The 26,546-nt window shown below is 52.7% G+C and overlaps 3 protein-coding genes across 6 annotated transcripts; 1 reads left to right on the plus strand and 2 right to left on the minus strand.

Moving 5' to 3' along the window:
* Nucleotides 1–2,323: 2,323 nt before the first annotated feature.
* On the plus strand, nt 2,324–8,599 carry REC8 (REC8 meiotic recombination protein). The gene is made up of 20 exons (XM_045841125.1): nt 2,324–2,685; nt 2,811–2,990; nt 3,090–3,158; nt 3,279–3,421; nt 3,511–3,586; nt 3,694–3,814; nt 4,814–4,898; nt 5,259–5,338; nt 5,587–5,674; nt 5,802–5,874; nt 5,954–6,042; nt 6,209–6,264; nt 6,573–6,707; nt 7,041–7,107; nt 7,220–7,383; nt 7,571–7,619; nt 7,865–7,931; nt 8,062–8,193; nt 8,267–8,373; nt 8,462–8,599. Exons 2-20 carry the CDS (start codon nt 2,935–2,937, stop codon nt 8,551–8,553), a joined length of 1,749 nt encoding a protein of 582 aa, XP_045697081.1. The 5' UTR covers nt 2,324–2,685; nt 2,811–2,934; the 3' UTR covers nt 8,554–8,599.
* Nucleotides 8,600–8,687: 88 nt separating this feature from the next.
* IPO4 (importin 4) lies at nt 8,688–17,342 on the minus strand. The gene is made up of 30 exons (XM_045841115.1): nt 17,054–17,342; nt 16,888–16,974; nt 16,709–16,788; nt 16,583–16,624; nt 16,025–16,154; nt 15,757–15,936; nt 15,445–15,510; nt 15,230–15,331; nt 15,064–15,147; nt 14,649–14,813; nt 14,498–14,551; nt 14,226–14,335; nt 13,824–13,932; nt 13,562–13,691; nt 13,253–13,366; nt 13,039–13,152; nt 12,666–12,786; nt 12,423–12,534; nt 12,199–12,314; nt 12,005–12,082; nt 11,868–11,925; nt 11,663–11,768; nt 11,370–11,563; nt 11,188–11,232; nt 10,674–10,799; nt 10,369–10,577; nt 10,142–10,274; nt 9,957–10,061; nt 9,146–9,215; nt 8,688–9,021 (listed from the first exon to the last, which is right to left on the minus strand). The coding sequence occupies exons 1-30, from the start codon at nt 17,120–17,122 to the stop codon at nt 8,891–8,893; spliced, it is 3,240 nt and encodes a 1,079-aa protein (XP_045697071.1). The 5' UTR covers nt 17,123–17,342; the 3' UTR covers nt 8,688–8,890.
* Nucleotides 17,343–17,473: 131 nt separating this feature from the next.
* Nucleotides 17,474–23,383, minus strand: TM9SF1 (transmembrane 9 superfamily member 1). 4 transcript variants are annotated; one of them, XM_045841123.1, is made up of 6 exons: nt 22,891–23,383; nt 21,890–22,251; nt 20,521–21,142; nt 20,052–20,237; nt 18,665–18,938; nt 17,474–18,126 (listed from the first exon to the last, which is right to left on the minus strand). In XM_045841123.1, exons 2-6 carry the CDS (start codon nt 22,232–22,234, stop codon nt 17,733–17,735), a joined length of 1,821 nt encoding a protein of 606 aa, XP_045697079.1. In that variant the 5' UTR covers nt 22,235–22,251; nt 22,891–23,383; the 3' UTR covers nt 17,474–17,732. The 4 variants fall into 4 exon arrangements, with proteins under 4 accessions (XP_045697079.1, XP_045697080.1, XP_045697078.1 ...); XM_045841124.1 differs by lacking the exon at nt 22,891–23,383 and adding an exon at nt 22,675–22,840; XM_045841122.1 differs by lacking the exon at nt 22,891–23,383 and adding an exon at nt 22,519–22,668.
* Between the last annotated feature and the right edge of the window lie 3,163 nt (nt 23,384–26,546).

Genomic DNA, 26,546 nt, shown 5'->3' on the forward strand with positions numbered 1-26,546 from the left:
ACACTCTGATCAGAGCTTTGAGGGGTCCAAATCAGCTAACACTCCTCTCTCTCACCAGTGTTTATTTTGCCACCAAACTGGAAATTTTTTATTGACAAGGCCACTTGTCATCTCTCCTCTCTGTATGTTCAATTCCAGCAGAATAACTCAGACCTAAGTTACCACTTACTTGATTATCACAGCCTCCAGCTCCCCGCTTCCTGTACATGACACCAGGTTAGAGGAGGAGCCTCCCAGACTAGACCCCTTCCTGTCATGTCATCCTTATAAGCCTTCAGTGGCTGGTGAACTACCTACACAATCAAATCTAGATACCTAGATCCTCAAGAATCTTCCTGCTTTAGTGCTATTTGAGCCTTTCTTCCTCCTTAGGCCTGCCTTCTCTTCCGTCTTTCCCACCCTCCTCCAGGAACCTGCACTGGCAGTGACGAAATCAGGTACTGTGTGCACAGGTGCACAGCCCTGTTGTGCCCTCAATTTGCTGAAATCCCTCCTGGACCTTTGTACCTGCCACTTCTTTGACTTCATTTGTTTTGTGCCCCACATGCAGTCCCCCAACCAATCCTGTCATTGTTCCTTCAAAAGCTACCCAGACACTGTCCGCCTCTCCTTGCCTCCACCACCAGCACCTCAGAACAAGTCACCATCATCTCTCACACTTTTTCTTCCTGCTTCCTTCTCCATCTTCTTTTCTGCTTTCACTCTTGTCCACCTTCAGCCTATACTCAACACAGTGGAGGTCCTCTTAACCCATAAATCTCACTGCATCACTCCTGCTCAAAACCCTCCATTAGCTTTCACCTCAGGTTAAAAGCCCACATCCTTACAATGACCTCCATGGTCCTTATGATGTACCCACTATCCTCTCTAACCTCACCCCTTGCCATTCTCCTCAGTCACTTTGTTCCAGGCTCCTTGCACCTACCAAACACATATCTGCCCCAGGATCTTTACAGTTGCTGGTTCTTTTGTCTAAAATACTCTTGCTTCAGGTAGGCACATGACTTGTCCCCTCCCTTCCCTGAGTTCCCTACCTAACTAGCAGTCCTTGCTACTCTGTATTCTATGCTGCCTCATTTTCCTTCATAGCACTGACCACTTCTATATTTCCATTTTTCTACTAGTTTATCTCCTCTCCTTCCTTGCTCTGTGAGAACAGGGATTTGCTCTGTTTGTTGCTATATCCCTAGTGCCTAGAGGAGTGCCTGGCACATTGTAGGAATGTAATAAATAGTTGTTGAATGAATAAATGAAGTAACAAATTATCTCCCAAACGAGGTTCTAGGCATCTGAAGGGTGGACACCCCATTTTATCATCTTTGTGTCCCAGTGTGAATACCTGTGAACATTGACAACTTATGGACAGTGTGGTCCAGGAAAAAGAGTCTGTATGGGCCTCTGTTTTCTCATCTGCAAAGGCCAGGTTTGCACTAGATTTTGAAATCCATTTTAGCCTCGACATTCTGTGGTTATAAGTTTAGTGTAATTGCACGGTTATTTGACAAATATTTACTGAATTAGGCTCCAGGCACTAATTGAAAACACAAGACCCCAATCTCAAGAGCTCTCAGATTGAAAGAACAAAATAAAATAGGGTCAGCTGGGCTGCAATGAGAGCTGAGTCTTAAAAAGACTCAGTGTGCCCTGGAATTGAGGCTGGGAAGGTCATCTAGACTAAAGAAATGGCTGTGCAAAGAAAGGCAGGAGGCATGGAGACAAGGGAAGTTCATAACCAGAACATAGTTTATACACATAATTGTTTGAGACAAATGGCTTTTGGGTGCTGAGAATATATTCTGCATCCAACAAAGCTAAAATCTGTTTCAGCCAGGAGAACATTCACAACTGGAAAACAGGCAGATCAGGCATGCCCACAACCTAAACTGATCAAGTTTGGGAAATGACCAGGCAAGTCCCCTGTTACTTCCTGTGAGATATGTCTTTCCCCCCATCGACCTGTGGTGGCTCTCAGGCCACCTCACACCGTTCTACCTGCCCAGCTCAATGTAGACCCAAAGATGGCACAAAGATGGACGGAACAATTGCTACCTGGTAGGTTTTGGTGGGGGCAGGGCAAGGTCTAGCCGCACGTCAGGCGCCAAGCAGGGACAAAGCCTTTGCCCCAGACATGACCCTACTGGGTGAAATGCCCTTGTTACCAGGCTGGATGAAGAAAAGGCTGGGATTTGCTCCCCCCTCATTGGTCGGCAGAGAAGTGCCTCCGAGAAACTTTTGCTACCGAAGGGAACGAGAGCCCATTGGTCAGGACACCTCACAATGACCCAGCAGCGCGCAGGGTTCTGCGGATTGGTTCGTTCCTCCCGCGTAGGGCCCTGCGGTTGTGTGTGTGGGTGTGTGGAGGGGTGTCGAGGGGGCGTATCTCCTTGACCCCTGGCGGGCAGCTTGGCGCCTGGAACGAGCTCAGCTTCGCAGACCCCTGTTCCCATAAACTTGTTCTGGGGGCCACCCTCTGCTGCTGAGGAACGGGGCACAGAGCACCCAAGTGCATGCTCCCTGCAGTGGGATCTAGGCCCGCGAGGGGGCGACTGGGTGAGACTGTCGCTGCTCAAGCTGAGAGCAAAGGCCCAAAGCCAGACATCTTTGCGCAGGGCCTCCACGATCCGGACCTGGTCTGGGCCACGGCCAGGACTCTTCTCAGGAGCTCTGCATATCCAACCAGCTCCTGTAAGTTCAGAGCACCAACATGGTGTGAGAATCCTTCAAGGACTGACGCCTTACTAGTCCCCTAAATCGTTTATCCACCACATGTCTATCTGCTCATTTATTTGGCATTCTGGGTCCATCCGCAGCTCCACCTGTCCAAATCCTTACTTCTCTCCAACGGTGCTGGGAAATCCGGTGTCCTAAAGAATTCGGATTGATATCCGAACAGAGGAGTGGTAGACAACGAGAGGGTGAAACCTTGGAGGGACAATGTTCTACTATCCCAATGTGCTTCAGCGCCACACCGGCTGCTTCGCCACCATCTGGTAAAAGCTGGCTGGGCCAGGGTGGGCGGGCTAGGAGGGACACCCCGAGATCCCCGCCTGACAGCTCCCCGCCCCCATCCCCACTCCCACCCGATCCAGGCTGGCAGCGACTCGCGGCAGCCGGTTAGTGAAGCGTGAATACCTGAAGGTGAATGTGGTGAAGACCTGGTAAGGCCCAGAAAACGGACCTGGGGCTGGTGTGGGTTAGGGGGTGGATTAAGGGAGCAAGGCTTTGGGGCTGGTTCTCCGCGCAGGCTTGGCGGTGATCGGGGCACATTGTTCTCCTAGTGAGGAAATCCTCAGTTACGTGCTGGTACAAGTGGAACCCCCCCAGCCCGGCCTGCCGCGCCCCCGCTTCTCTCTCTATCTCTCAGCCCAGCTCCAGATCGGTGTGATCCGGGTCTACTCACAACAATGCCAGTATCTTGTAGGTAAGACTGAGAAGGCTCTGAGAGGTGGAGCAGAGCTGAGTGGCCCTCGGCTAGGCTGGCTCTCTCCATTTTGCGCTCCCTGCCCACAGAGGACATTCAGCACATCTTGGAGCGCCTGCACCGTGCCCAGTTGCAGATCCGCATAGATATGGTGGACACTGACCTGTGAGTGTCTCCCTGGGCCTGGGACCACCCAGCCTTTGCTGGGGAGCCTCCCTGCTTGGTGTTTGCTCATCTCAGCCTCAGACCTTGACAGCCACATTCTTTCTCAGACCCAGCCTGCTGCTTCCTAACCGCCTGGACATGATAGAGATCCTGGAAGGTGCTCCAGACCCCTTTTTTGGGATGATGTCTGTGGATCCCAGACTTCCCAGCCCCTTTGATATACCTCAGGTAGGGCTCATTCCCCTGGGACACCTCAGACTGATGGGCTGACAGTACAGCAGGGAGTGCTGTTCCCATACCAGTCCAACACTGGGGTGAGGGAAGGGAGCTGCCGCAGATCCGCCCCACAAGAGTCAGTGCTGCGGGACTGTCATGGTGGATCAGTCCGAACAGACCTGCTCCACTTACTTACTCCAGGCCAGCCCAGAGGCTGCTCTTGTCCCCACTCATCTCCACACTGCTCCAAGGCCCTAATCCAGGCCCTCATTATCCCTCGGCACTAGGTTTTCCTACCCATGTCCTCCATCCATTCCTGACACCTCTGCAACTTAGACGCTGTTATTCCTCTCCTTCAAAAACACCTCCAGTGGCTCCCCACTGCGAACAGAATACTAGCATTTAGGACTCTGTGCCCTGGTCTAGAGCAAGCCATCCCCAGGCATCTCCACACATTCTCTGGGCATCTTTGGCTCCCAAACACACTAGTCTGACCCCTGGTCCCAAAGATGCCACATTTAGTTCTTTGCCTGATGAACCCATAAGGTCACTGCTTGTTCTTTACTAGTCAAATTTTACACATCCTTACAGACTTCACTCAAATGCTACCCTTTTCCATGAAGTCTCTATCGCACTCCCAGCCAGAACCAAATACTGTTCTGGATCTCAGCACATAGGGCCTTGTTTTAGCCTTTGTGTTGACACTTGCTAAGGTCATATACAAACTTGTCTCCCCACTAAACCATATGCTCCTTAAGATCAAGAATCCTTTCTTTCCCCACAACACTAAATACATGGATGCAGAGCTTCTTGCACAAATTGTCAAAGGCTACATAACTGGTGTGGGGGGGGGGGCGGTCTGTGAGGGCAGGAATGGGAGACCCAATGGCAAGTGAGTTCACTGCATGCTAATACAAGAATTAGGCATAAGGGGGTATTACTGTCCATTGTGTAAGATTACAAAGTGGGAAAGCAGGGGACTGAAGCTGAAACCTGTTTTTGTCCCCAAAGATTCGGCACCTTTTGGAGACTGTGACCCCAGAGAGAGTTCCTGAGGAGATCCCTCCTGAAGTCCCTACAGAGCCAGGGAGGCCAGGTGAGCAGAGAGGGCCTTCTTTCGGGTGAGAGGCATAGGAAGCTCTGAAGGCTGAAGAAATAACCATCTCTGAGTTGCTCTTAAGAGCCAGGCCCTGTGAGGGACACTTTATGTGTGTAACCTCATCACTGCCTTCCAAGAGTTCTGAAAGATCAGAACTCCCATCCCCATCTTACAGAGGAGAAAAGTGAAGTCCATAGTGATTAAGCAGCATATCCAGGGTCAAATGGCCAGTGACTGGCCTGGACCTGACTGGAACCCAGACTGACTTGACTCCAGAATCCATGCTTTTGCTTCAAGTGGGTGTGTGGGAACTTGGAAAGAGATGGAGGAGCTGTTGTGACTTCCCTGCTCCTTCAGACAGGATCCCGGTCACCGTGCTGCCTCCAGAGGCCATCACGCTCCAGGAGGCAGAGCCCATACATATGCTGCCAATTGAAGTGAGTTGTCCCCCTGCACACAGAGACTGAGGCCCGAGTCCTGCTGCTGACAGCCCAAGTCCCCCTTGCATCTACTTCTCTGCCTTCTCAGTCTCCATTTCCCCTCTCCCTGCCTCTGGCACTTGACCTCCCACTGGGCTTCCTTGGCCTGGCCCTGTGGCATGCCTCTCAGACTCATTCTCCTGGATCCACTTCCTTTTTTCAGAAATGGAATGAGTCCCCTCTCCTTTTCCTTCCTCTTAAAACAGGGTGAACCAGACCTCCCAGAGATTAGCCGTCGAGACCTGGATCTGCTCATTGCTGAGCCAGATGAAGCTATCTTGTTGGAGGAACAAGGCAGGCCTGTCTGGCAGTGTGGGGCCTGCCTGGCACTGGACAGTCAGGCCCTGGGCATGGGCAGTCTGGGCTTGGGTCGCGCTCCATCCCTTTTCTTCTGTGTGCTGAATGCTGATCCTCTCTGCAGTGTCCAGGGAGGAGCCCCGAGCCCCAGAAGTGGAAGTTGCAGTTCCCTCACTGTCACCTCCAGCTCTTCCACTGTAAGGGCAGGAACCCCTGGGTCAGGTAGGGGGTTGGTGCTGGGAGGAGTGTTCTCATCTTTCACCCATTTTCCCTCAGGGTGGAAGTAGCAGAGCCACTTCCAGTCCCGGTCCTGGCCCCAGAGGAGGTGAAACCAGCAGTCTGGGAGCCTGAGGTCCCACTTGCTGGTGAGTAGCCACCATGACTGGATCCTTCCTGGGGGCATCTGCACAGCTGCTGCAGACAAGGGCCCTGTATTCCCACTTGATAAAGGCTGGACCCTCTGGCATCTTGCCTGGGTGGCTCTGAGGGTGGAGAGTTGGGGCAGAGGCAGGACCTAGTGTGTTATTGCAGAGGTGACACCCCCGCTCCTGGAGGAGCTGCGTCTTCCAGCCCCACCCAGCCCAGAGGTGAGTAGTAGCCCTTCCAAGTCTTCTCTTTACCCTCCTCACCCATATTAAGCTTCCCCAAGCCCCAGGCCACTGCTAGCCTACACAAGCCTTCATGCAAATTAGTAAAAGGTGGCCCTACCCATCCACCATTTAACCAGCTGCACTTCCAGATGAGTATGCCCCTGCAGGGTAGGAGCTGCATGTGCTTCTGGAGCCCTTGCCCTTTCCTCTGTGGCAACAATGCAGGGCCTGTTTGCAGTCCGTCAGGATGTCAGAAAAAGGAGTAATAGGTAGCCTTGCCCCGACCTCCCCTCCCTGTTCAGCAGAGGAGGCCCCCATCCTTCCCACCTGTTCGCCGTCGTGGTCGCCGCCGCCAGTTACTGTTCTGGGACAAGGAGACTCAGATCTCCCGGGAGGATTTCCAGAAACAACTGCAAACCAGAGCTCACTGCTGGGAATGTGTAAGTGCAGCCCAAACTTTGCAGGGAGACAGGGAGAGCCTAAAGCAGGTACACGCTAGGCCTTGTAAACTCCTGTGGAGGCACTGGGAACACCCCCTAAGTACGTGCCCTGGGGGTCTGCACATACTTAACTCTCCATACTCCTTCAGTGACCCTGCCCAGCACATCTACCAGCACCAGTTACAAGTCCTACTTTTAGCAATGAGCACAGCAGGCAGGGGCATGTGCCTGGAAGGGTTGGAAGGCCACAGGCCCTGGAACAAGGCCTTGCAGAGGTGATGGGGCAGTGCAGTGACTCCCTTTTAACTGGGCTCTGCCTTCCCTCCCATGCAGCCAATGGTGCAGCCCCCGGAGAGGACCATCAGAAGCCCCATGGAGCTGTTCCAAGCCCCAACTTACCGTAAGAAGAGTGGTGGGAGTTGGTATGTGGGATCCTCTAACCTGATATTCCTCACTCTTGGTATTCCTCATGCCTCAAACCCTGTCCCTGCTGCCACCTTGTCCCCACTCAGCTGGCTGGCTACCCCCAGAACTGATGGAGCTCTGGACCCACTGTGCTCAGCCACCCCCAAGAGCACTTAGGCGAATGCCACCCCTGGAGCCTGAAGAGGAGGCTAAGAGGGAGGCAGCAGCTGAGGAGGAAAGGAGAAGGATGGAAATTCCGAGTGATATCGAGGTAACTGCAGCCCCACTCCTTCCCGAAGGACCTATTTCCCTCGAGCTCCAGCAGTCTGTCTTCTGCCCGTGCGAGCCAATGGCATCAGGTCCTGCCTGACAGCTTAGGCAGGTTCAGGTGGTGACCATTGCACTCCTGCCCCAAGTGCTTCTGCGATGTTGACGCCATCGTTCTCTTTCACTCCCAGGTCCTGAGGGAGGCCCAGGAGCCCAGTGGGCCCCTTATGCTGTCCTCAGGTAAGCCCCCGAGGAAGGGTCAATGAAGACCACCACCCTAACCACTGTCCCAGGAAACTGGTACCCCAACTGTTGACAGCTTGTCAGAAGGAGTGTTTAACACAGAAAGCACACATCAATTCTCTTCAGTTCTCCTTCCTGGCTGCTTGTAACAAATCAATGCCCAGCTCTGGCATCCAGTCTGAATAGGTCCCAACTGCTGAGATCCAAGCAGATTGGATCAGGACCTCCCCCTCCCCCAACAGAGCTCTCCATAGAAGCAGCTGAGGAAGAGAAGACCCAGATCAGCCTCATTCCCCCGGAAGAGCGGTGGTAAGCAGCTAGCCTGGGTAAGCTCAGGCCGCAGTCCTGGCCAGGTAGGGCAGTGGCTAGGATGGGTATGTCCCTGGTCATCATCACAGCTGCCACTTCCCTTCCCTATCTGCCTCCCATGTTCCCCCAGGGCCTGGGCTGAGGTGGAGCAGCCAGAGCCCCCTGCACTGCCTGTGGTGCCCGAACTCCCTGAGGTGCCCATGGAGATGCCTTTGGAACGGCCTCTAGAGCCTGAGCTGCTTTCGCTCGAGGCTGTGCGCAGGTACCAAGGAGGGGGTGCCTCAACTAGGCAGGCCCAGCATGGGGCCTTAGCTAATGGTTCTTGACCCCTACAGGGCAGTGGCACTGGAGCTGCAGGCCAACAGGGAGCCAGATTTCAGCAGCTTGGTGCCACCTCTTAGCCCTCGCAGGATGGCTGCCCGAGTCTTCTATTTGCTCTTGGGTGAGTGCAGGCACGTGTAGGGGGACACACAGACCAGAGGTCACTGTAGGGACTCCCCCTGACCAACCGGCTCTTCCTGTCTTGACAGTGTTGGCAGCCCAGCAGATCCTATGTATGGAACAAGAGAAGCCATACGGACGCCTTTTGATCCAGCCAGGGCCCCGATTCCACTCTGGTTAGATCCAGTGTAAGAGCTGCCAAGAAACCAGCTACCTTAAACCACCTCCTGCCTTACTAGGCCCTGCCTGCCTCCTTTCCGGACATGAAGCTCTATCTCTGCTCTCAGAGCTACTGTTTAAAGCAGAAAATGAACCGCCTTTATTACAGTATGTTGTCATGACTCCATTTGTATTGTCCCATAGCATAGCAGATCCAGCCCCAGGGACAGCAGCCCCACAAGGCAGCAAACAGATCTGGGTCTCCAGAATCTTTGGTAAGGCATGAGGAGGAACTGGGCTGAGTGGTGGTCTTGGGGCCTGGTCAGGCTGTTTTCTCTGGCCCGGCTGCAGCCCACAGTCTAGGTGAGGCCCAGAATTGCCTGGAGCTCCTGAGCTTTGTCTCCGGGCAGTGAGCCCAGTGCCGAATGGAAGCTATCGGTGTGCTGTTTGGCTAAGAATGTCAGGAGCAGCAGCAGTGAGGCCTTGGTATCTGGGTGGGGTGAGGAGAGAGAGAGATCCAGAAAGGACTGGCCCCCAAACTCTAGTTGCCCCAGGCCCTCTAAGTTACACTGCTCCTTGCCTCCCCCTGCCCAGCCCACGACAGCCACCCTTACCTGGTGGGATCTTGTCGTCAGCCTGAATGAGGCTGCAGATGCGCAGGAGCTCAGGAGCTACATCTACCACCTGTGGGAAAAGATGGGCTGACTCGGGCAGCAGCAGCCCTGAGCCCTTTAGAACTGGGGGGTAGTAGGGGCTAAGGAGAGGCAGAGTCTCTCACTAGGGCTGTTATAGCCTGATACTAATTCACAAGAATCTAAGATAATTGTGAAACATGAGAAGGACCCCTGAAACACCGTGATGATAATTTTTGGGGCATAGTGGGAGAGGACAGGGGATTGTGACCAAAGATGATTGAAGCCATGACCTCAAGATCAAAATCCCAGACACCCAGGAGCACCACCATAAAAGTGCATAACAAAGGTGAAAGACACAGGAATACGGGGATATCAGTCCAAACCTACCCACTTGGTGCAGTCAAATCCAAGACAAAGACTGTTTTGATTTGTCAGTAGATGGTAGATGAGGTGGCCACACCTGTACCCAGGCTCCATGAAGCACAGCCTGAAAGAGCCCTGGTCTAGGATACCAGCTTAGGGAAGGTGGGACTTCTGGTTCAGACTGGGGGATGCACATGGCCAGAGAGGATGGAGGCCCCTTGCAGAAAAATGCTATGTGATAAGAGAAAGCCCTTTTTCTCACATGATAGGCCTGGCTGCCAATCCTTGCAGACCAATAATGAAAGCAGAGTATGGAGTTATCAAAGGACGGCTTAAACCATCACTCTGCATCAGCTACAACTGATGCCAACTCTGTCTCTGAGAACAGAGCATTAATCTCCCCTGAGGGCTCCAGCATGGAGGTTACCTGGTCAGGGGTGCTCTGGTACAGGAAGCCGAAGAGGTGCCCTACAGTGACCCACTCCTCCAGGTCCTCCTTCAGTGGCAGGGCGTGCAGCAGGGCAGCCAGCACCTGGACACACAGATGGCTCTGGTCTCCTGCCCTGTTCTCTCCTTAGCTTCCAAGCACTGTCCCATACCCCCATCCCTCACCTGGGGTTCTGGTTTCCTCGTGGGACTGGCCATCAGTAGGCGAGCAAGTGCCCCACAGATGTTGTCATGGACACGGTCATGGCGCTCCCGTGCCAGCAGGGGCAGCAGGAGCCCCACCAGCTTGGAAAAGTGTCTGGTCCACAGTTAAGGAAAAGGCACTCTCCCATCCCTGAGCCCAGGGACACTCTCCCAATCCTACCCCAGCCACTCTTGCAAGCCGAGGATACTCCTGGGCAGGGCGACCCCCATGCTCGGCCAGCACGCCCAGCCCGAAGATGGCATTGCTCCGCACTTCGGGGTCTGCCTCCCGGGTGGCACTCAGCAGCACGGGGAGCAGACGGGACACAAACTGGGCTGAAGCAGCACCCAGGCCCTGAATGCACTCTGCTAGTGTACCCACTGCAAAAGACTTCTCTGCCACTGTACAGCCCTGTTTCTGGAATGGAGAGGAGTGCAAGTCAGCCTGGGACTGGAACAGAGTGGGGGGTTGGGGTTTGGGCGGAATGGGATTTGAAGCCAAATGAGTACTCACTGTCTTGCACAGCAGTAATGGCAAGAACCCAGCGAAGAAGGGGGCGAAAGCATCTCCCCCAGCTGCGGCTGCCAGGGCAGGAATGGCCTCACCGGCATACTCCAATAGCATGGCGTCGTATTCAGCCTGTGGGGCCAGGTCAGGGGCTGGAGCACCAGTACCAGCTGTGACTGTGGCACCTCCCAACATGCTCCTCCACTGCCAAAGGTTCCCGTGAGGGCTGCCCTTGAGAGGACTGGCACCTCTCAGGCTGGGCTTGTCTGTAGCCAAGCTTTTTCTCCTGGCCCTCCTACTCCCACCTACCAACCCAAGCCCATCCTGAATCCCTGCCTTCAGGAAGCCTTCCCTGAACCCTCTCTGCCCGAGCAGGAGCAGGGCTGTATCATTTAAAGCCATTACCAGTCTTTTAGCAGCCCTGGCTTGCCTAGGCCAAGCCCAAGTGCACTGTCCACCCTGCCCTGTGAAGACTGCCAGAAACACTGCCTGGTCCCGGAGTTTGCATCCACACTCTCACCTGGTCCTCGTCCTCCTCCTCCTCTTCAGTATCCTGACAGGCTGTCTGCAGGAAGAGGTAGCTCAGCTCAGCCTGGGCTCTCCTGCCCCTTCTCCTCTCCATGGGATGGGGGTATGTAGGAGCTGGATTTGTAGCATCTGACCATCCCCACCTGGGGCCTGCAGCCCACCTGCCCTGCTCACCTTCCTCTGCAGCACAGCCTTGAGCATGTTGCAGAGCTCAGCCAGGCGCCCAGGGGGCTGCAGTATGAGGGTCCCACAGCTGCGCAGCACCCCTGTCAGGGCCTCCAGGACAGCCATCACCACTTGGCGCTCCCGCTCCCTGTACACTGCCTGCATGTAGGATGGCACCACCTGGGCCAGGGTGGCCTGCAGAGCTGGGGACATGATTGGCTGATGTCCTGGTCAGGCCCTACCCCTCTCCCATGCACTCCCTGGCCCCAGAGAAGCCCGCCCCGCCCCAGTGCCCTTCTCACCAGCAGTGCTGGGTTCTGAGGGGCAGCTCTGACAGGCTTTGTGCAGTGCACAGCAGAACTGACCCAGGGCCTCGTGGGCTGCCTTGCGCACATTCAGGTGAGGGCACTGCAGGATGAAGAGGGGTGGAATGTGCCTCCTCTGTGCAGGGTGAACACAGGGCCCCTGACCCTTGAACCTCACCAACTCCACCCACCCACCACTCACCTCCAGAAGTTTGAATACTTCTTCAAAGACACTCTCCATGTAGGGAAGGAAGGCCACGCTGTGAACAGACACGAGGCCATGGGGAAGAGGCTTCCAGGAAGGTTCCCAATGCCAGGTAGGGAAGGGCCGATGCTCACCTGGAGTTCACAGAGATCTCCCCCAGGGCAGCGCAGGTGTCTTCCTTCTCGTCGAAAAAGGCATTCTCCACACTGTACCTGGAGTGAGGCGGGGGTAGCTGCAATCAGGTGCCAGCGAGAGCAAGTCTGGCACTGGGCCTTTGTCCACAACTTAGGGTCCCTCTGACCATGCCTATGATGGCACCCCTCCGCACCCTGAGATCTCTGAGTCATCCTCCTCTTCCTCATCCTCATCCATGAGCTCTTCCTCTTCCTCCCCATCACTCTCGTCATCAAACAGAAGGAAAGAGCTACTGCCGTCGTACTGAGGCTGGACAGTGGAGGCAGAGTACAGACTCTGGCTCAGCTGTGATCAGAGGATAAATCCCACGCCAGGGCTGGTCTTCCCCACTGCCCAGCCCACCTCCTCTCCGCTCACCACAATGCCCTCAGTGGAGCGCAGTGACAACAGCATGAATGTGGTGATTTGTGGCAGGTAAGGTGCCAGGGCCTCACCCATCAGCCCCGATAAGGCTGCAAACAGGCTGTACCTGGAGGGGGCAGGGAGAAGCTGTAGAGTTCTGCCTATGATAGGCAGACAGGATGGGGGAGCTGGGGGAAACCTATGGTCCAGAACCAGATGACCGAAGGCTGGAGTGGGGAGAAGTGGGGGCTCACTCACGTGCAGCGTCGCAAGTCAGGGTCGTCTACCTGGTCGCACAGGCCCAGCCCCAGCCGGCAACATTCCTCAGCCAGGGGCCTCATGGGCTCCCCCACTGCTCGTGCCAGCGCCCCCAGTGTCTCTGTGGGGGCAAAGACTTGGTTAGCACTAGGAAGTGGAACTGGGCCAGAGGAATGCAGGGCCAAGACCTGGGGACCAAAGGTGGCAGCTGGAAGTAATTTGGAAATCTCACCTACTCCTAGGTACAATGGGAGTGCCTCCTTCGGTGAGAAGGGAGACACCTGCACTGCCCTGGGGACGATCTCTGTGAACACCAGGTGAGCATCAGCCCTGCCCTGGCACTGGGAACCCTGCCTGGGAGCCCCTTCCTTACCCAGGCTCTGGATCCGCACAGGTTGAAGGTCCTCATGGCCTGTCACCAGGAATTCCCGCAGGTGCTCCATGATGGTAGGAAAGTAGGGCAGCAGGGAGGCCTGGGCAGCTGTGGCTGCAGGACAGAACCAACCGTGGGTGGATGGGTACTGGGCTTTCTGGGAGACCCATGCCCCTGCCTCCTGCTTCCTTTCCTCCTGCCCCTTTCTCCTCACCAATGGCCCCCAGGGCGCTCACAGCCAGCTCTTTGGCCTGGGGACTGCTGGGATTCCTCAGAGGCTGCAGCATACACTCCATAAGCTCCGGAAGGTAGGGCTGCACTTTAGGCCCTGTGGGAAAAGGTGCCCGTCTAACCACCAACCCAGGTCTCTACATTCTAGGGGCCCACATGCCTCCAGGCTGATGCTCCTTGTGGCCCCACCACAGGCAGTGGTTCAAAGAGTTGCACATCAGCCAAAGGCTGCCCCCTTCAGCCAAAGCTACAGCTTTGTCCCCTCCCTTGCACCCTCAACTGCCTTCACTACCTAGGTTCTCCACGAAATTCTCCAGGGCATAGCAGGCTTTGGCTAGGTGGTGTGTGTGCCTGGGAGGCACTGACTTCAAGTAGGCAAGGAGCAGTGGCATCACCTCCCCTGAATAGCTGCTGATATGAGGCTGTGGGAGAGAGTGGACCTTGAGTCAGCTCTACCACAAGGGACACACCTCAGTGCCAACGGCAGCAGGGGCTCCTGAGGACATGGAGCTGGTCCTTGGAACCGGTGGCTACCCACATTCAGCCCCACTGACCTGTAGGTTCTCTGAGAACTGGCCCAGGGCAAAGAGCGCAGCATTGCGCACAACTTGTGACGGGTCCTCCAGGCCCTTGCACACAATCTGCAGTAGTGGGGTCAGCAGTCTGGATGAGGCAGGGCAAGAGAACATAGTCTGAGGGGCAGGAACTGAGAGCCCTGGGCTGGACTGTTCTCCTGTTTCCCCTGGGCTTTCTCCGTCACTGGATGATAGGTACCACCCCCTGGTCCCTACAGCTGGGACAGCCTTTCATTTACCTTTCAAATCAGAACGCTTCTGAGATTAGAGAGCAAGTACTATTAATAATTAGGCACGAACGACAAGCACAGATCAGGACTGCTGTGGCTCATGTGGTCCTCATCCCACAGTCCACCCTCCCTGCAGGACAGGAATAAACACCTCTGCCTTATGTGGTCGCTAGCTCCGTCGGACAGTACAGCCAGCACCAGGAGCCCAGCCTTGCGCTGGTAGGGGCTTGCACTCCTCAAGGCCTCTTCCAGCATGGGCATCTAGGGAAGCACAGGGCATTCTCCTGAAACCCCAGCACAAGCCCGCCCACTCTTGTGGCAACAGGCCCTCCACACTCACCAGGGCCCATATAGCCTCTGCTCAGGGGACTAGGCAAACCTGGGGGTAGGGCCAACCGGCACCAGAAGGACGGGGATACTTACTAGTGGGGTAAAAAGCTTCTCAGGGGGCAAATGTAGTGCCAGCATGTCTACAACCTGAAAAATGACAGGGAAACTTTGCTGGACTCCAACTCTGCCCTCCAACCTCCTACAGCCACCTAATGCCCTGCCCCACCCTTGTCCCACATCGCACCTGTACAGCAAAGTGCTTGGGTGTCTCTCCCACCAGCCCAATCTCCAGGTCTTCCTCCTCTGAATCTTGGTCCTCTGGATCCAACTGGCCCAAGGGGGGCTCAGCAGAAATAATGGGGAAAAGGGTGTGCAGCAAGGGGGGCAGGAGACGATTCTTCAGTAAGGCCTCGAGAGGAAGGGTGGAAAGGTGTTCCTGAAAATCTGCTTCCAAGATGGACTCATATTAAAAATCCCAGCCTTTCAGGCCATAAAGGGATCTAGCAAGAGTTTTACCTCCCAGCCAGAAACCAGGGTAAGGCCAGAACAAGTCTTAAACATCTTAGTTATGGTACTTTGAATATTCCAAGATTGTCAAAAAGCCCCAGGTATGAGATAAGGGGGGGTGGGGAGGGTTGGGTGTGTCAAAGGACACTCACCTTACTCTTGACTTTGACCAAAAAAGTGAGGCAGCAGAGAATACGCACACGCACTGCATCACCCAGAGCCGTGTTTCTAGCCACCTGCCCAGAGACTAAGGTGAATCAAAAACAGGGGAGGAAAATACAGAAAAAAACAGCAGGGGCTGTGCCCACCCCAGCTCACCCCTAGGCAGAACGTGAGGATCTCAGAGAGGTGGGAGGTGATGACAGGCACCTCTGACTCCAGCAATTCATCCAGGGCCTCCATGGCCTCACAAGCCTTTGCCTGCCGGACAGACAGACAGACAAGTCACAGAGTTACTATGCTCTTATTGTGTGCATCAGGCTGGATATTCCCACACCCTCCTTCCAACAGAGCTCCTGCCCAAATGTCCTCACCTCATCTACAGAAATCAGAGTCTGCACGGCCATGATGAGCTTGGGCACCAACATCCGCGCCAGAGGCTGGATGACAAAGGATGAGTTGAATCAAGAAAGCATAATGCAGCCTGTTCTCAGGCTCCAGAAGCTGACAGCTTCCTTGAAGCCTAAATGCATAAGTCCAGCCACAGCCACCCACACTCTCCCTTCTCAACTGTTAGGAAGGACAACAGGCAGAGAAAGAATCTAAAGTAGCTCTGTATCCTGCAAGGATAAGGACCTAAAAGCCCAAGGATAGGGAGCCAGGGAAGGGGAGGGCCCACATCTCACCACATCGTCAGTGCGGAGGTAAGGGGCCATGGTGGTCAGAGTGCGCAGAGAGTAGAAGAGAAGCCCAGGAGACCCCACCTCACCAAGGGTCTCATTCAAAAGCCGAAGAAGTTCCCGGTGGTGGGGTCGGAAGGCCTCAGGCCGGGAGGTCACCACTACACTTAGCAGCAAAAGCCCCATCTGTCCAGGAGCAGGGGACAAGAGGGAAAAGCTTACATGGTCTAGCCAGCCTCTCTGTCCCTCCCTCCTACCAACCATGTAACAGTACCTCTCTCTCAGGGATGTGGGGGCTGCGGGTACTGTGCTGAAGAAGCTGCATGAGCTGAGGCCAGGCCTCCAGGCCTTCCTTCCGAAAAATAGTGGCTGAGAGCTGGGCCAGGCTAAGGCTCACAGTGTGCCTGCAAACACCAGAGATTTCCCCCCACCCCTAATCACCTTCCTTCCAATACCCTCCCCTGCACATGCTGGCCCTGCCTCCATCATGTGGTCAGAAGAGAAACTTCCAGGTGGTGGAACAGGGTCTTTGCCAAGTTGGGACACATATGATAGAGGCTCAAAGGGAAATCAATAGCATGGTGGGTGTATAATCGGGTGGGCTTGACCTCATTCAGACTGAATTTCAGTTTCATTTTTTTGGCAGAACTTCACAGCCCACTCTCAATAACTTGAGTCTTAACACAGCTTTAGAATATGCCCTGCTCTTGGTCTAAAACTTGAAGTCCCTGCCCCCAACTCCCAGCCTGGAGATGGAAGAGAAGGCAGAAATCCAGAGTGGGTATCAGACTGGAATCAGTTAGGATCCGAGAGGAGGTGCGTGGGCACTTACTCTGTCTCTCTCTGGAGGGTCGTCAGAACAAGGGACTTGATGCTGGAACACAGGTGGCAGGCGTTTGGTTCTCTGCCTGCCCCTCTCAGCCAGGCCCCGCCCCGCCCCGCCCCCGTCCCTGCCCACCTCTCCCGTTGCTCCGCTGACAGCCGTCGCCAGCGGGTGCTCAGTCGTCTGCGGGTCAGCACGGCTGCGAACTGGCGGATCTAGGGCCAGGAGGCAGGCGTATGAGGGTCCGGGCAAGAGCCGGGGCTTAACCAGTGGCGTACTGTGGGAAGCTCAGCGGGAAGGGGCAGAAGCTTCACCTGAGGATCGGCCGCGGAGGCCAACAGGTTGCAAAGCGCGGACAGGGCGGCGGGGTCCCGAAGAACGGTCTGGAGCTGCTCGGTGGCCTGGGGGGTGCCGGGAGTTAGAGTCGGGCTTTCCCCGCAACCTCCCGCTTGCCCCTGTCCGGCCTCGTCTGCCCCGTACCCGGCGGATGCGCTCGGTGTCCGGCAGCAGCAGCTCCCGCAAGATCAGTTCCAGGCCCGCGGGCTCCATGGCAGCAGCCGAGCCACCGCTACTTGGCCGGGAGGTGGGAGGGACAGCACGTGGAAGCTCTGAAATCCACTTCCGGCGGAAAGGGCGTTGCTCCGCGACCCTCCCGTTGCCAGGGTGATTCAACTCGCTTCCTGCATAGAGCTCCAGTTCCTGGACTTCCGTTGAGCTGAGCGCTGCTGAGCCGCGGAAACGGCTCCCTGGCGAGGTAGGTTCCTCCAGCTGAAAGTTCCCAGGCTCGGTGGAGAACTTGAGTACCGTTTATTTTGCAGCCGACCCAGCTCCCTAAGGGACACTGCGTGCAATGGCAGGGCTCGAGTTCCTATATCCAGACCAAACCCTCCAACTACAGGATCCTTTTTCTTAATAAATTTTATTTTGATAATTGTAAAAAGAAAAATCAGGACCAAAACTAAAGGCAACTTAAAAAGTTCAAATATATACTTCTTATATAATATTAATAATTTCCAGAACTTCCCTGGGGAAGGGAGTCCCAAAGGGCCAAGGGGAAGGCAACAATGCTGTCACACAATTCAGTCAATCAGAAGAGATGTTGGTAGGAAATGGAGCATGAAGAAAGGGAGAGAAAAACAGTAGTTTTGCCACCCAAAACTCAGTCCATTTTGAGGTTAACATAGATATAACGGATGAACTTTAGGGAAGAAAAAAAGGAGATGGTGCCCAGCATGAGGAAGAAGATATAACCAGTGAGCAAGGAGTAGCCAAAGAATTCCACTGTCTGTACGGGCCCTGACATGTTGGAGCGCCTGGCATAGTAGAAAACTGAGTAGAGGAAGATGAAGAGTCCAGTGGAGCCAACACTCAGCACAGATCGCCACCACCAGCGGTAATCCTCTCCTGACAACTGGAAGTAGGTGAGCGCAATGGAGATGCAAGCTCCCACACTCAGCAGGATGGCGAAGACAAAGAAGAGAATGCCATACAAAGTGTACTGCTCCCGACCCCACACTGTGGCAAAGATGTAATACAGCTCCACAGAGATGGCACTGTGAAGAGAAGAGACACTGCATTAAAGGGCTGTGCACTGCCAGCACCCCTCCAGTTACTGGGTCAGTGTGGTGAGTGGCCCCAGTCCACTTCCTGCCCTGGAGTTCCAGGCTTGTTGAGGTTTCTTTTGCCTATGATTAGCTGATTTCATTTTCAGAACATCTTTGATAGGTTGAGAACAGGGATCTTGTCTGATATATTTTCCATTGTATTATCTGCCTGCCACTAAGAGGTACTCAACAAATTGAACAAATAATCAAATGGGCTTTACCCCACATAGTGTTTCTATACACTCAAGTCAGAAACCAGGGAGATGGTGAAAGGAGAAATGCCTCTATAAGTGAGACCCCTCACATTTGAATTGTTTCAAGCTCAGCCCTACTTAAAGAAAGGAAGAACTGTTTAGTGATCTCTTAATGGTACGGCTGAACCAGAGGTTATCACTGACACTAGGTTAAGGTACATAGGGTGAGTGGGGAAATGGAAAGCTGAGGGCAGGAACCTGAGAGTGACGGCCATAGGATAAAGGGAAGATACCTGAAAGGTAGGAAGCCTCCAACAGTCATGTGGATGAGAGTAGACTTGTACCAGGGTTGAGGTGGGATTTCCCGGGCAATGTTCTTGGTGCGACAAGGTGCATCGAAGGGGCTAGCATTGTTCTTCCCGAAGATGCCTCCAATGACAGTGAGAGGAAAGCCCACCAGCAGCCAAACAGTCAAAAGCAGTAGGATGGTGGTGGCTGGCAGAGCCTGAGTCGAACCATTGGCCCAATGTACTGAGTTCACCACACTCCACGTCAGGAAGAAAGGCACTGCAAGGGTGGGCCCCCAGAGGGAGGAGGGTCAGCACTAGGCACTATGTCCCTGGGGCGCCCACTCAGACTGGGTCTAAAGGGGAGAGGGGTGAAAAATCCTGCTCCCAGGCAGGTGCTAGCCTTTCACATCCCACTTCTTGTTTCTTATTTTACTGATACCCCTCCCCTATCCATTAGCTTTACACCCCTGTCTGGTGTGGCTCAGTGCATTGAGCGCCGGCCTACAAACCAAAGGGTCACCAGTTCGATTCCCAGTCAGGAACACATGCCTGGGTTGCAAGCCAGGTCCCTGGATGGGAGTACACGAGAGGCAACCACGCATTGATATTTCTCTCCCTCTTCCTCCCTCCCTTCTCCCTTCTCTAAAAATAAATAAATAAAATCTTTTTGGGGGAAAAAAAGGGCAGCTTTACATACGGATCTAAGACTGACACAAATCCACCTGCCTCCAAGGGCCTGTCCTGCTGAGGCATCAATGATTCCTAGCATGAAACATTCCTTTGGATTAGGTCCTGTTTTCAGAAAACCTCAGGTGAACCTTAAATGTGATGGAATATAAATCAGACCCTTAGCTTTGGGAACATGAAATGTTTAGAATGCAACTACTACTGCCTTTGAGAGGACAAGCCAGCTTAAAGGCTAGAGTGGAGTAGCCCACCTCAAAAATAAAACTAAAAAGAAAAGGGCAAGGGGAGTATCCAAAAATAAATCCCAGAGTGTTGTTTCAGTGTAATGGTTGAGAATACGGGCTCTAGAGTCAAACTGCCTGGGTCTAAAACCTGGCTCACTACTTTTTAGGAGGATGTAATCTTGGGCAAATTACTTTAGCTATCCTGAAATTCAACTTACTCATCTGTAAAATGGGGAAAATGTTACCTACTTCATTATTGTTATTGTAAGGATTAAATTAGATGAAGGCTTGTTAAACACTTACTATGCTGCCTAGAATACTTTAAGGGCTTAATAATTTTTAACTATGCAAAATAAATGCATTCTTGTTTTTTGAATGGTTTTCTTATTGTTTCTTTTGCTGATTTTCATTCCCTTGAAGTCTCTCTCTGACTATCCCAGCTTCTATGAAGCGCCCACCATGGAAAGGCCAGTTCTCACCAGAGAAGAGACTGGTGGTAAGAATGATGTTCCACACCCAACGCTCGCCTCCAATCTGCCGGTAGAAGTGGCTGGACACGTAGCCAGAGATGCAGCAGGTCAGGGCATACAACAGGATGGCTGCCGAGTTAATGGCCCCGTGACGGTGCACATTGAACATGCCCAGCAGCGCCATGACAATAATGCCTGCAGGGTGGTAGTGGAAAATTTGTGTTAGGTCTCACCTGTTCCTCTGGCAACTTCAGAGGAATCAGCCTCCTTCTCTCAGACCCAAGGCTTCTAGCAAAACACTATCCCCCAATTCTGTTGTCCAGAAAACTCACAGTTAGAATATATGCATTCTTGCTAGAGCCAGCCCACCCTTAGGTCTGCCCCTCACCTTGGACAGATCTGCAGATCTTTTCTGAACAAATCACCTACTTACATTTAACCCTTGAGAAAAATCCCTGGTTAATTTTTATCACCTCACCAGTGCCAAGGGCCAGGAACTGGGCACCCACACCAAGCACAGCACAGAGCAGACCACGGTATGGAGGGAAACGGAAGACATCGGTATGGATGATTTTCCAGCCGTTGTCACCTTGGTCAAAGTCATCCCCAGAACCTGCAGAGGGTGTCTCCTCATCCAAGTTGTACCGAGCCAGGTCATTCCGAAGCACACGCATGAGAATGACAGCCACAAAACCCACCAGCAAAAACACAAGCACCATGGAATTGATGATGGACAACCAATGAATTTCCAGTGTTCGGGGAAAGAAACCACCATCATCACCACGGCGCCTGTCACTACGACGCTCCACTGAAGTCTCAGACCACCGCACACTGTAGGTGTGGGTGAGGCCTAGGAACTCATCAGGTCGTAACCCATCTAAACTATGAGGCTTGACATCCCGCACTGAGACGTTGGCAAATATAATTCGATCTCCATGGAATTCCAGGTGGAAGTCCAAGTGGGTCCAGAGTCCTATCTTGTGGCTGTGAGGCAGGAAGCCACTCTCCTCCATGTAGCCCACAAAGCCACGGAGTGGCAAGTCGTCCACCACGAATTCAAAATAATACAGTTCCTCGATGGCCTGGCGCAGCTGTTCCACCTACAAAGAGCAAGTCAAGAATCAGACAAGGCCTCCCTGGTCACAGAGTTAGAGCAGGGTTACTCAACTTTGGCACTGCTGACATTTGGGGCTATGTAATTTGTTGTTGGGGGCTGTCCCTTCCCTGGCTTCTTCTCACTAGAGTAGCACCCCTTAGTGGTGACAATCAAAAATATCCCCAGGCAGTGCCAAATGTCTCTTGGGAGACAAAACTGCCCCCTGTCCAGAACTATTGGGTTAGACCCCACTATGTTGGGTTTCTCAAAAAAAAGTTTGATTGACAGGGTTACAGCCTATAAAGAGGAAAGAGATAAGGTATAAGAAGGTCTAAAGTTGATTACGGAAAAGTGTCCTAATATAAGATTTGCTAGTGAAAACAGCATGACAGAAAAGATTAGGCAAAGTGTAAAGGAGCCAGTTAAGGACCAAGAGGTAAGGATGGAAGGAAATAACTACGTAGCAGTGAGTTGGGAGCTTATTACCAGCAGAGAAGCTTGGAATCAGGAGTCCCAGGCTCTTATATCAGCTCTGCAATTCTCTATCCATGTAGTCTTGAAAAAGTTACCTTTGAGCAAGTATGTTTCTTCATCAACTGAATACAAATAATGCCACCTGCCCTGCCTGCCACATGTAGTTGAAATCAAGGTAGATAATTTCCATAAAGACACTTTGAAAACCATAAATGTGATTCACTGTTATTAGTCCCTGGGAGGGAGGAGTAAGTTCTAGCCATGTGGAGAGGCTGACCTGTGCAGGACTGAGCTGCATATGGCACAGAATTCTCCTTTCCACATTTTCCCGAAAGCGAATCTCGTACAAAGACTCAGCCATTCGGTCACCATCCAGCACTTCACCCAGGCTAAGGCTTTTGTGACGTATCTTCTCAGGAGAGCAGACTGGAAGCTGATAGTAGTGGTAAGTCTCCTGAGGGTTATGGTAGGGTCCCACTTTGTTGACATACAGAATGACAGGGTCGCCGGCCTTGTAGTGTGTCACACCTTCCACCCTTGGCTCATGGCCTGTGCTCAGCAGCAGCATCAGGAATGGCAGCCACTGACAGCTCCAACTTCGAGGGTGTCCTAGGACTGTCATCCTTAAGGCAGCAGAACCTGTTTGGGGGAGTCCTGAGGTTATGGAAACCAGGGAGCAACTCATGATGCCCCAAGTCAAGCCTTTTGAACTAAGCTCGATGGCTGCACTACTTCCCCTTGACCTCTCCGACCCTCCCCCAGTCTTTCTATCCCTAAGACTGGGCTGCACCTCTGCTCTCTTGTCTTCGACCCAGGTTCCCCTCGCCCTCGGTCCATTTGTCCCGAGCCTCCCCGTGCCCCATCCCGTTGCCATGACAACTCCTTGCGGCTTCGCACCTCCCGCACCTTCCCGCCGCAGACCCAGGGTCCAAACCGCGCGGGAAGGGCTGGCGCAGGTAGCGCCAGAAGCCTCTGCAGCCCCGTAGCTGCCCTTGGGCTCCAGCTGGGGTCTCCCCCAGAGCGGCGCGCCCGCAGCAGCCTGTTGAGGACCTGATGACCGACCTCCGTGGGGTGGGCCGCCGCTGTGCCTGATTGTAAAAACTGAGGTCACGCCACGAGGGACCCCGGCACTCGGCTCAGTGAAGTGCTCGCCTATGAGCTTTGTACAGCAGGAGGCCCGGCTCAGCTCGGGATACCACACAAGGCTCAGCGAGCTTCCCCCACGGCGGGAAGCCCTCCCGGCAATCGGGAGAGCTGCCCAGGCCACGTCAGTCTTACCACTTCCGCCCTCTCCCGCTGTATCTTCTGCCCGGCGAGAAGCTTCTTCCTAGACCCTAGAGGGGACGGTGGCCGGCTGACGGCTTCCTGGGCAGGAGCGTACGGTGGAGCCGTGGCTATGGGGATGTAGGCACCTTTTCGGAAAAGAGTCGTCTCTGGGTCGTCTCTCTGTCTCTGGGAAGATTTGGGGCGGAGACCTTGAGCAGTTCCTGCAGTGCGCGCGCCTACTGACTGTCCAGGACGGGGAACCCGGGCCGTGGCAGTGCCAGTATCTAGTGGATGCCCCGAAGTGTTTGCCGGCTGCACCAATGAGGCTCGCCACGGACTGTTGAGGGCGAGACCTGAGCAGTTCATGGTCCCCAACCCGGCCTGGGGTGAGGCTCTGGGCGTCGCTGTGCTAGGACAAGGGCACAGCCCATATAGGGGTTATAGTCTGGATCCCATCTTACTCCTACGGGTCATGAATGGCTTACCGCCAGAAAATAAATCAGTAAATAAAATATATCCTTGAGGCTGTATTGGAGGCTTCCCTGGCTGTATAACGACCGTTCCATGGCCGACGATAGGCCAGCCTGGGCGAGGTCTGATGTACAGGCACACAGAAATATGGTGCCTTTCACCCTGTAAATTAGGCAGCCTGACAGGGTTATTGTTAGTTGCAGGCAAAGAATATTGCCATGCGTTTGTCTTTTTCCTGTTTTTGTTCTTATTTATGTATATATGTATTTGGACTTTCTTGATTTTGTATTGCAGATTATTCTGAAAAAGTTTACCTTTGCCTGTCTCAGCTCTATTTTAAGGGAAGCTGCCTTTAGGGCAGTTCGCCTGGAGATCAGACCCAGGGGTAGTGACTTTCCTTTGGCCACCTGGGAGCAAAATGTAAGGAAGCTGAAAGTCACAAGTGGTTTCTGGCCTGAGAAGTCCACTTAGCTATATTTGCTCTCTCTGACCCAGTCCTCTCTTAAGGAGGTGAAGTTCCAGGAAGTAGAGGGTTGAGTTTTTTAGATAATTACTTTAGTAATTTAAAAAGTAGTAGTAGCTTAGTTAGTTAGAGCATCCTACCCTACACCAAGAAGTTGCAGGTTTGATTCCCAGTCAGTGTAGATGGGAGGCAATCAATTGATGTCTCTCTCCCGCCCCCTCTAAAATCAATAAACATTCTCTGGTGAAGATCTTTTAAAATTATTTATTTACTTTTAGAGAGAGGGGAAGGGAGGGAGAAAGAGGGAGAGAAACATCAATGTGTGGTTGCTCCTCATGCACCTTCTACTGGGGACCTGGCCTGCAACTCAGGCATGTGCCCTGACTGGGAATCCAACTGGAAACCCTTTGGTTGGTAGGCCCATGCTCAATCCACTGAGCTACACCAGCCAGGGCTGAAAAAAAATTTTTTAAAGTAGCTTAGAATGGCTTTGGATGGTCTTTAAGTGACAACCACCCTGTCTCTAAAGCCAGAAACCTGGGCCTCTTTCTCAATTACTACTACCCCCAGATCAATGCCACCAAGCCCTTTCTGCTTATTTCCTGAATATCTTCCAAATGCCTGCCCTCCATGGTTGTCTTGTTCAGGTCCATCCTCCCACCTAAATTACTGTGACAGCCACTGTGCTAGTCTCTTTGTCATCTCCCCCCTTGGATCTATTCCCACACTGCTGCTGCAAGAATGAACACACATGCACACACAAGGAGTCTTTTTTCCTGCAACAATGGTTCTCAACTCTTCATGTGTATTAGATTCAGCTATCAGTTTATGAAAAACAGATACCTGGGTACTACTAAATCAGGATCTTGGGGGTGTGTGTGACTGGGCATCAGTATTTTTTTTTTAACAAGCTCTGGTTTTGATGCATACCAAAACTGGACCATGAGTACATGAGATAAAGTAAAAAAAGCTGGCATGTGAGGTCTCTCAGGCCTGGATCTTAATGATTTCTTTAGGTACATTCCCCTTCTGGAATCCTATCTTGTATTCAAATTGAAATTCTTAAAAAAATTTTTTAATTGATTTTAGAGAGAGAGGAAGGGAGAGAGAAGCATTAATTTGTTGCTCCACTTATTTATGCATTCATTGGTTGATTCTTGTATGTATCCTAATGTGAGATCAAACCTGCAACCTTGGCATATTGGGACTATACTCTAACCAACTGAATTAAATGGCTAGGCTCAAACTGAAATTCTAAATGTCACCCTGGCAGGCATGGCTCAGTTGGTTGGAGCATTATCCTATAACCTAAAGGTCACCAGTTTGATTCCCAGTCAGGGCACATGCCCAGCTTGCTGGTCCCATCCCTAGTTGGGCTGCATGCTGGAGGCAGCTAGTGTTTCTCACAGTGATGATCCTCTCCCTTTCCCTCTCTCTGGAATGAGAGTAAGATAAACCTTTAAAAAAATTCTGAATGTGTTCTCTCAAGCCTGCAAGCCTCATGTAGTTCCCTTTGCTTAGACTGCCCTATCTACAGTTCCCACTTACCTGCCTGGAGACCTCTTTTGAAGAGTGCAAGTTCCACCTCCTCTGAAAAGCCTTCCCTTACATCTTTCCAGGCTTTATAGCACTTCATCTCACTACTGTTATTTTATTTTTTATGTGTCAGTCTCCCTTGTTAATTGCTAACTCCTTACATTAATTTATCCATCTTGGTGTCCTCAGGGCCTAGCAATGCTTTCGTACATAGTAAGCAGTCTAACACACATTACTTGAAAGAACTGGTTTACTTCCCCCCTTGCCTCGTACTCCCCCCGCCACCCCTGTATGTGATGGGAACAGAGGTGCCACCAAGCTACCTATCCAGGGGCCAGCTGTGAAGCAGAAGATGGGCAGGGCTGGGTGGGCCTCCTTAACACAGTGTGCCCTGGACAACTGCTCATCTTGAGAGATTAAGGGTGTAGATCTGCCTCCAACAGGACTTGGAGCTGTCCTGCCAGCTGGGTCAGGCTGTCAATAAACAGGAATTTACCAGTAGCCTATGGCATGATCTGTTGTTGGAGTTTTCATTTTATTTTGGAGGATGGACAATATAAGACATCTGATTCTTCCTTTGTTTTTTCCTCTGCATGCCCCCTCCCATCCACCCCCCCATTCTTAAATCCAGACACCCCTTCTATGACCACAACCTCTTGTTCTGTCATTCCCACCAAATTTGGTCTTGCATTTCACTGAGACCTACAACCCCTCCCCCGGCCCCTTTGGTTTTTTTTTTTTTCACCTTTTTTTAACCCATTCAGCTTAGATTCTGCATTCCATCATTTCAGCCACATTCTTGCCTGTGTCCTTGAAGACTCCATTCCTTCATTGCAGCTGCCAAGTGAAACCTTAATCTTGCATTATTCATCTATCAATGTGCAAGCACCTATATCCAGGATGCTAAAAGGATCTTAACACTGATGTGTTAAGATCATGTGTCTGTAAATTGTGTTCTCTAACCTCAGTTGGGTCCTCAGTGCTGCCCAGTGATCCTGCTCATTTTCCAAAATCAGCTCTCTTCTACTCTCCATAACCCATTTTCAAACTCCTCACTTCATCTCCTTGTCAGCTGACCTCCCTCACAACTTAATAGGGATGCAACAAGAAAAGCAATTATAGTCACTACGGTAGGTGTTGTGACAGAGGAAGTATTGGGGTAGGAGCATCTAGGAGGCAGGCACATCTAATTTGGGCT

This window comes from Phyllostomus hastatus, unplaced genomic scaffold (assembly GCF_019186645.2).
Source record: "Phyllostomus hastatus isolate PE091 unplaced genomic scaffold, TTU_PhHast_1.1 phas_contig_348, whole genome shotgun sequence".
Lineage (NCBI taxonomy): Eukaryota > Metazoa > Chordata > Mammalia > Chiroptera > Phyllostomidae > Phyllostomus > Phyllostomus hastatus.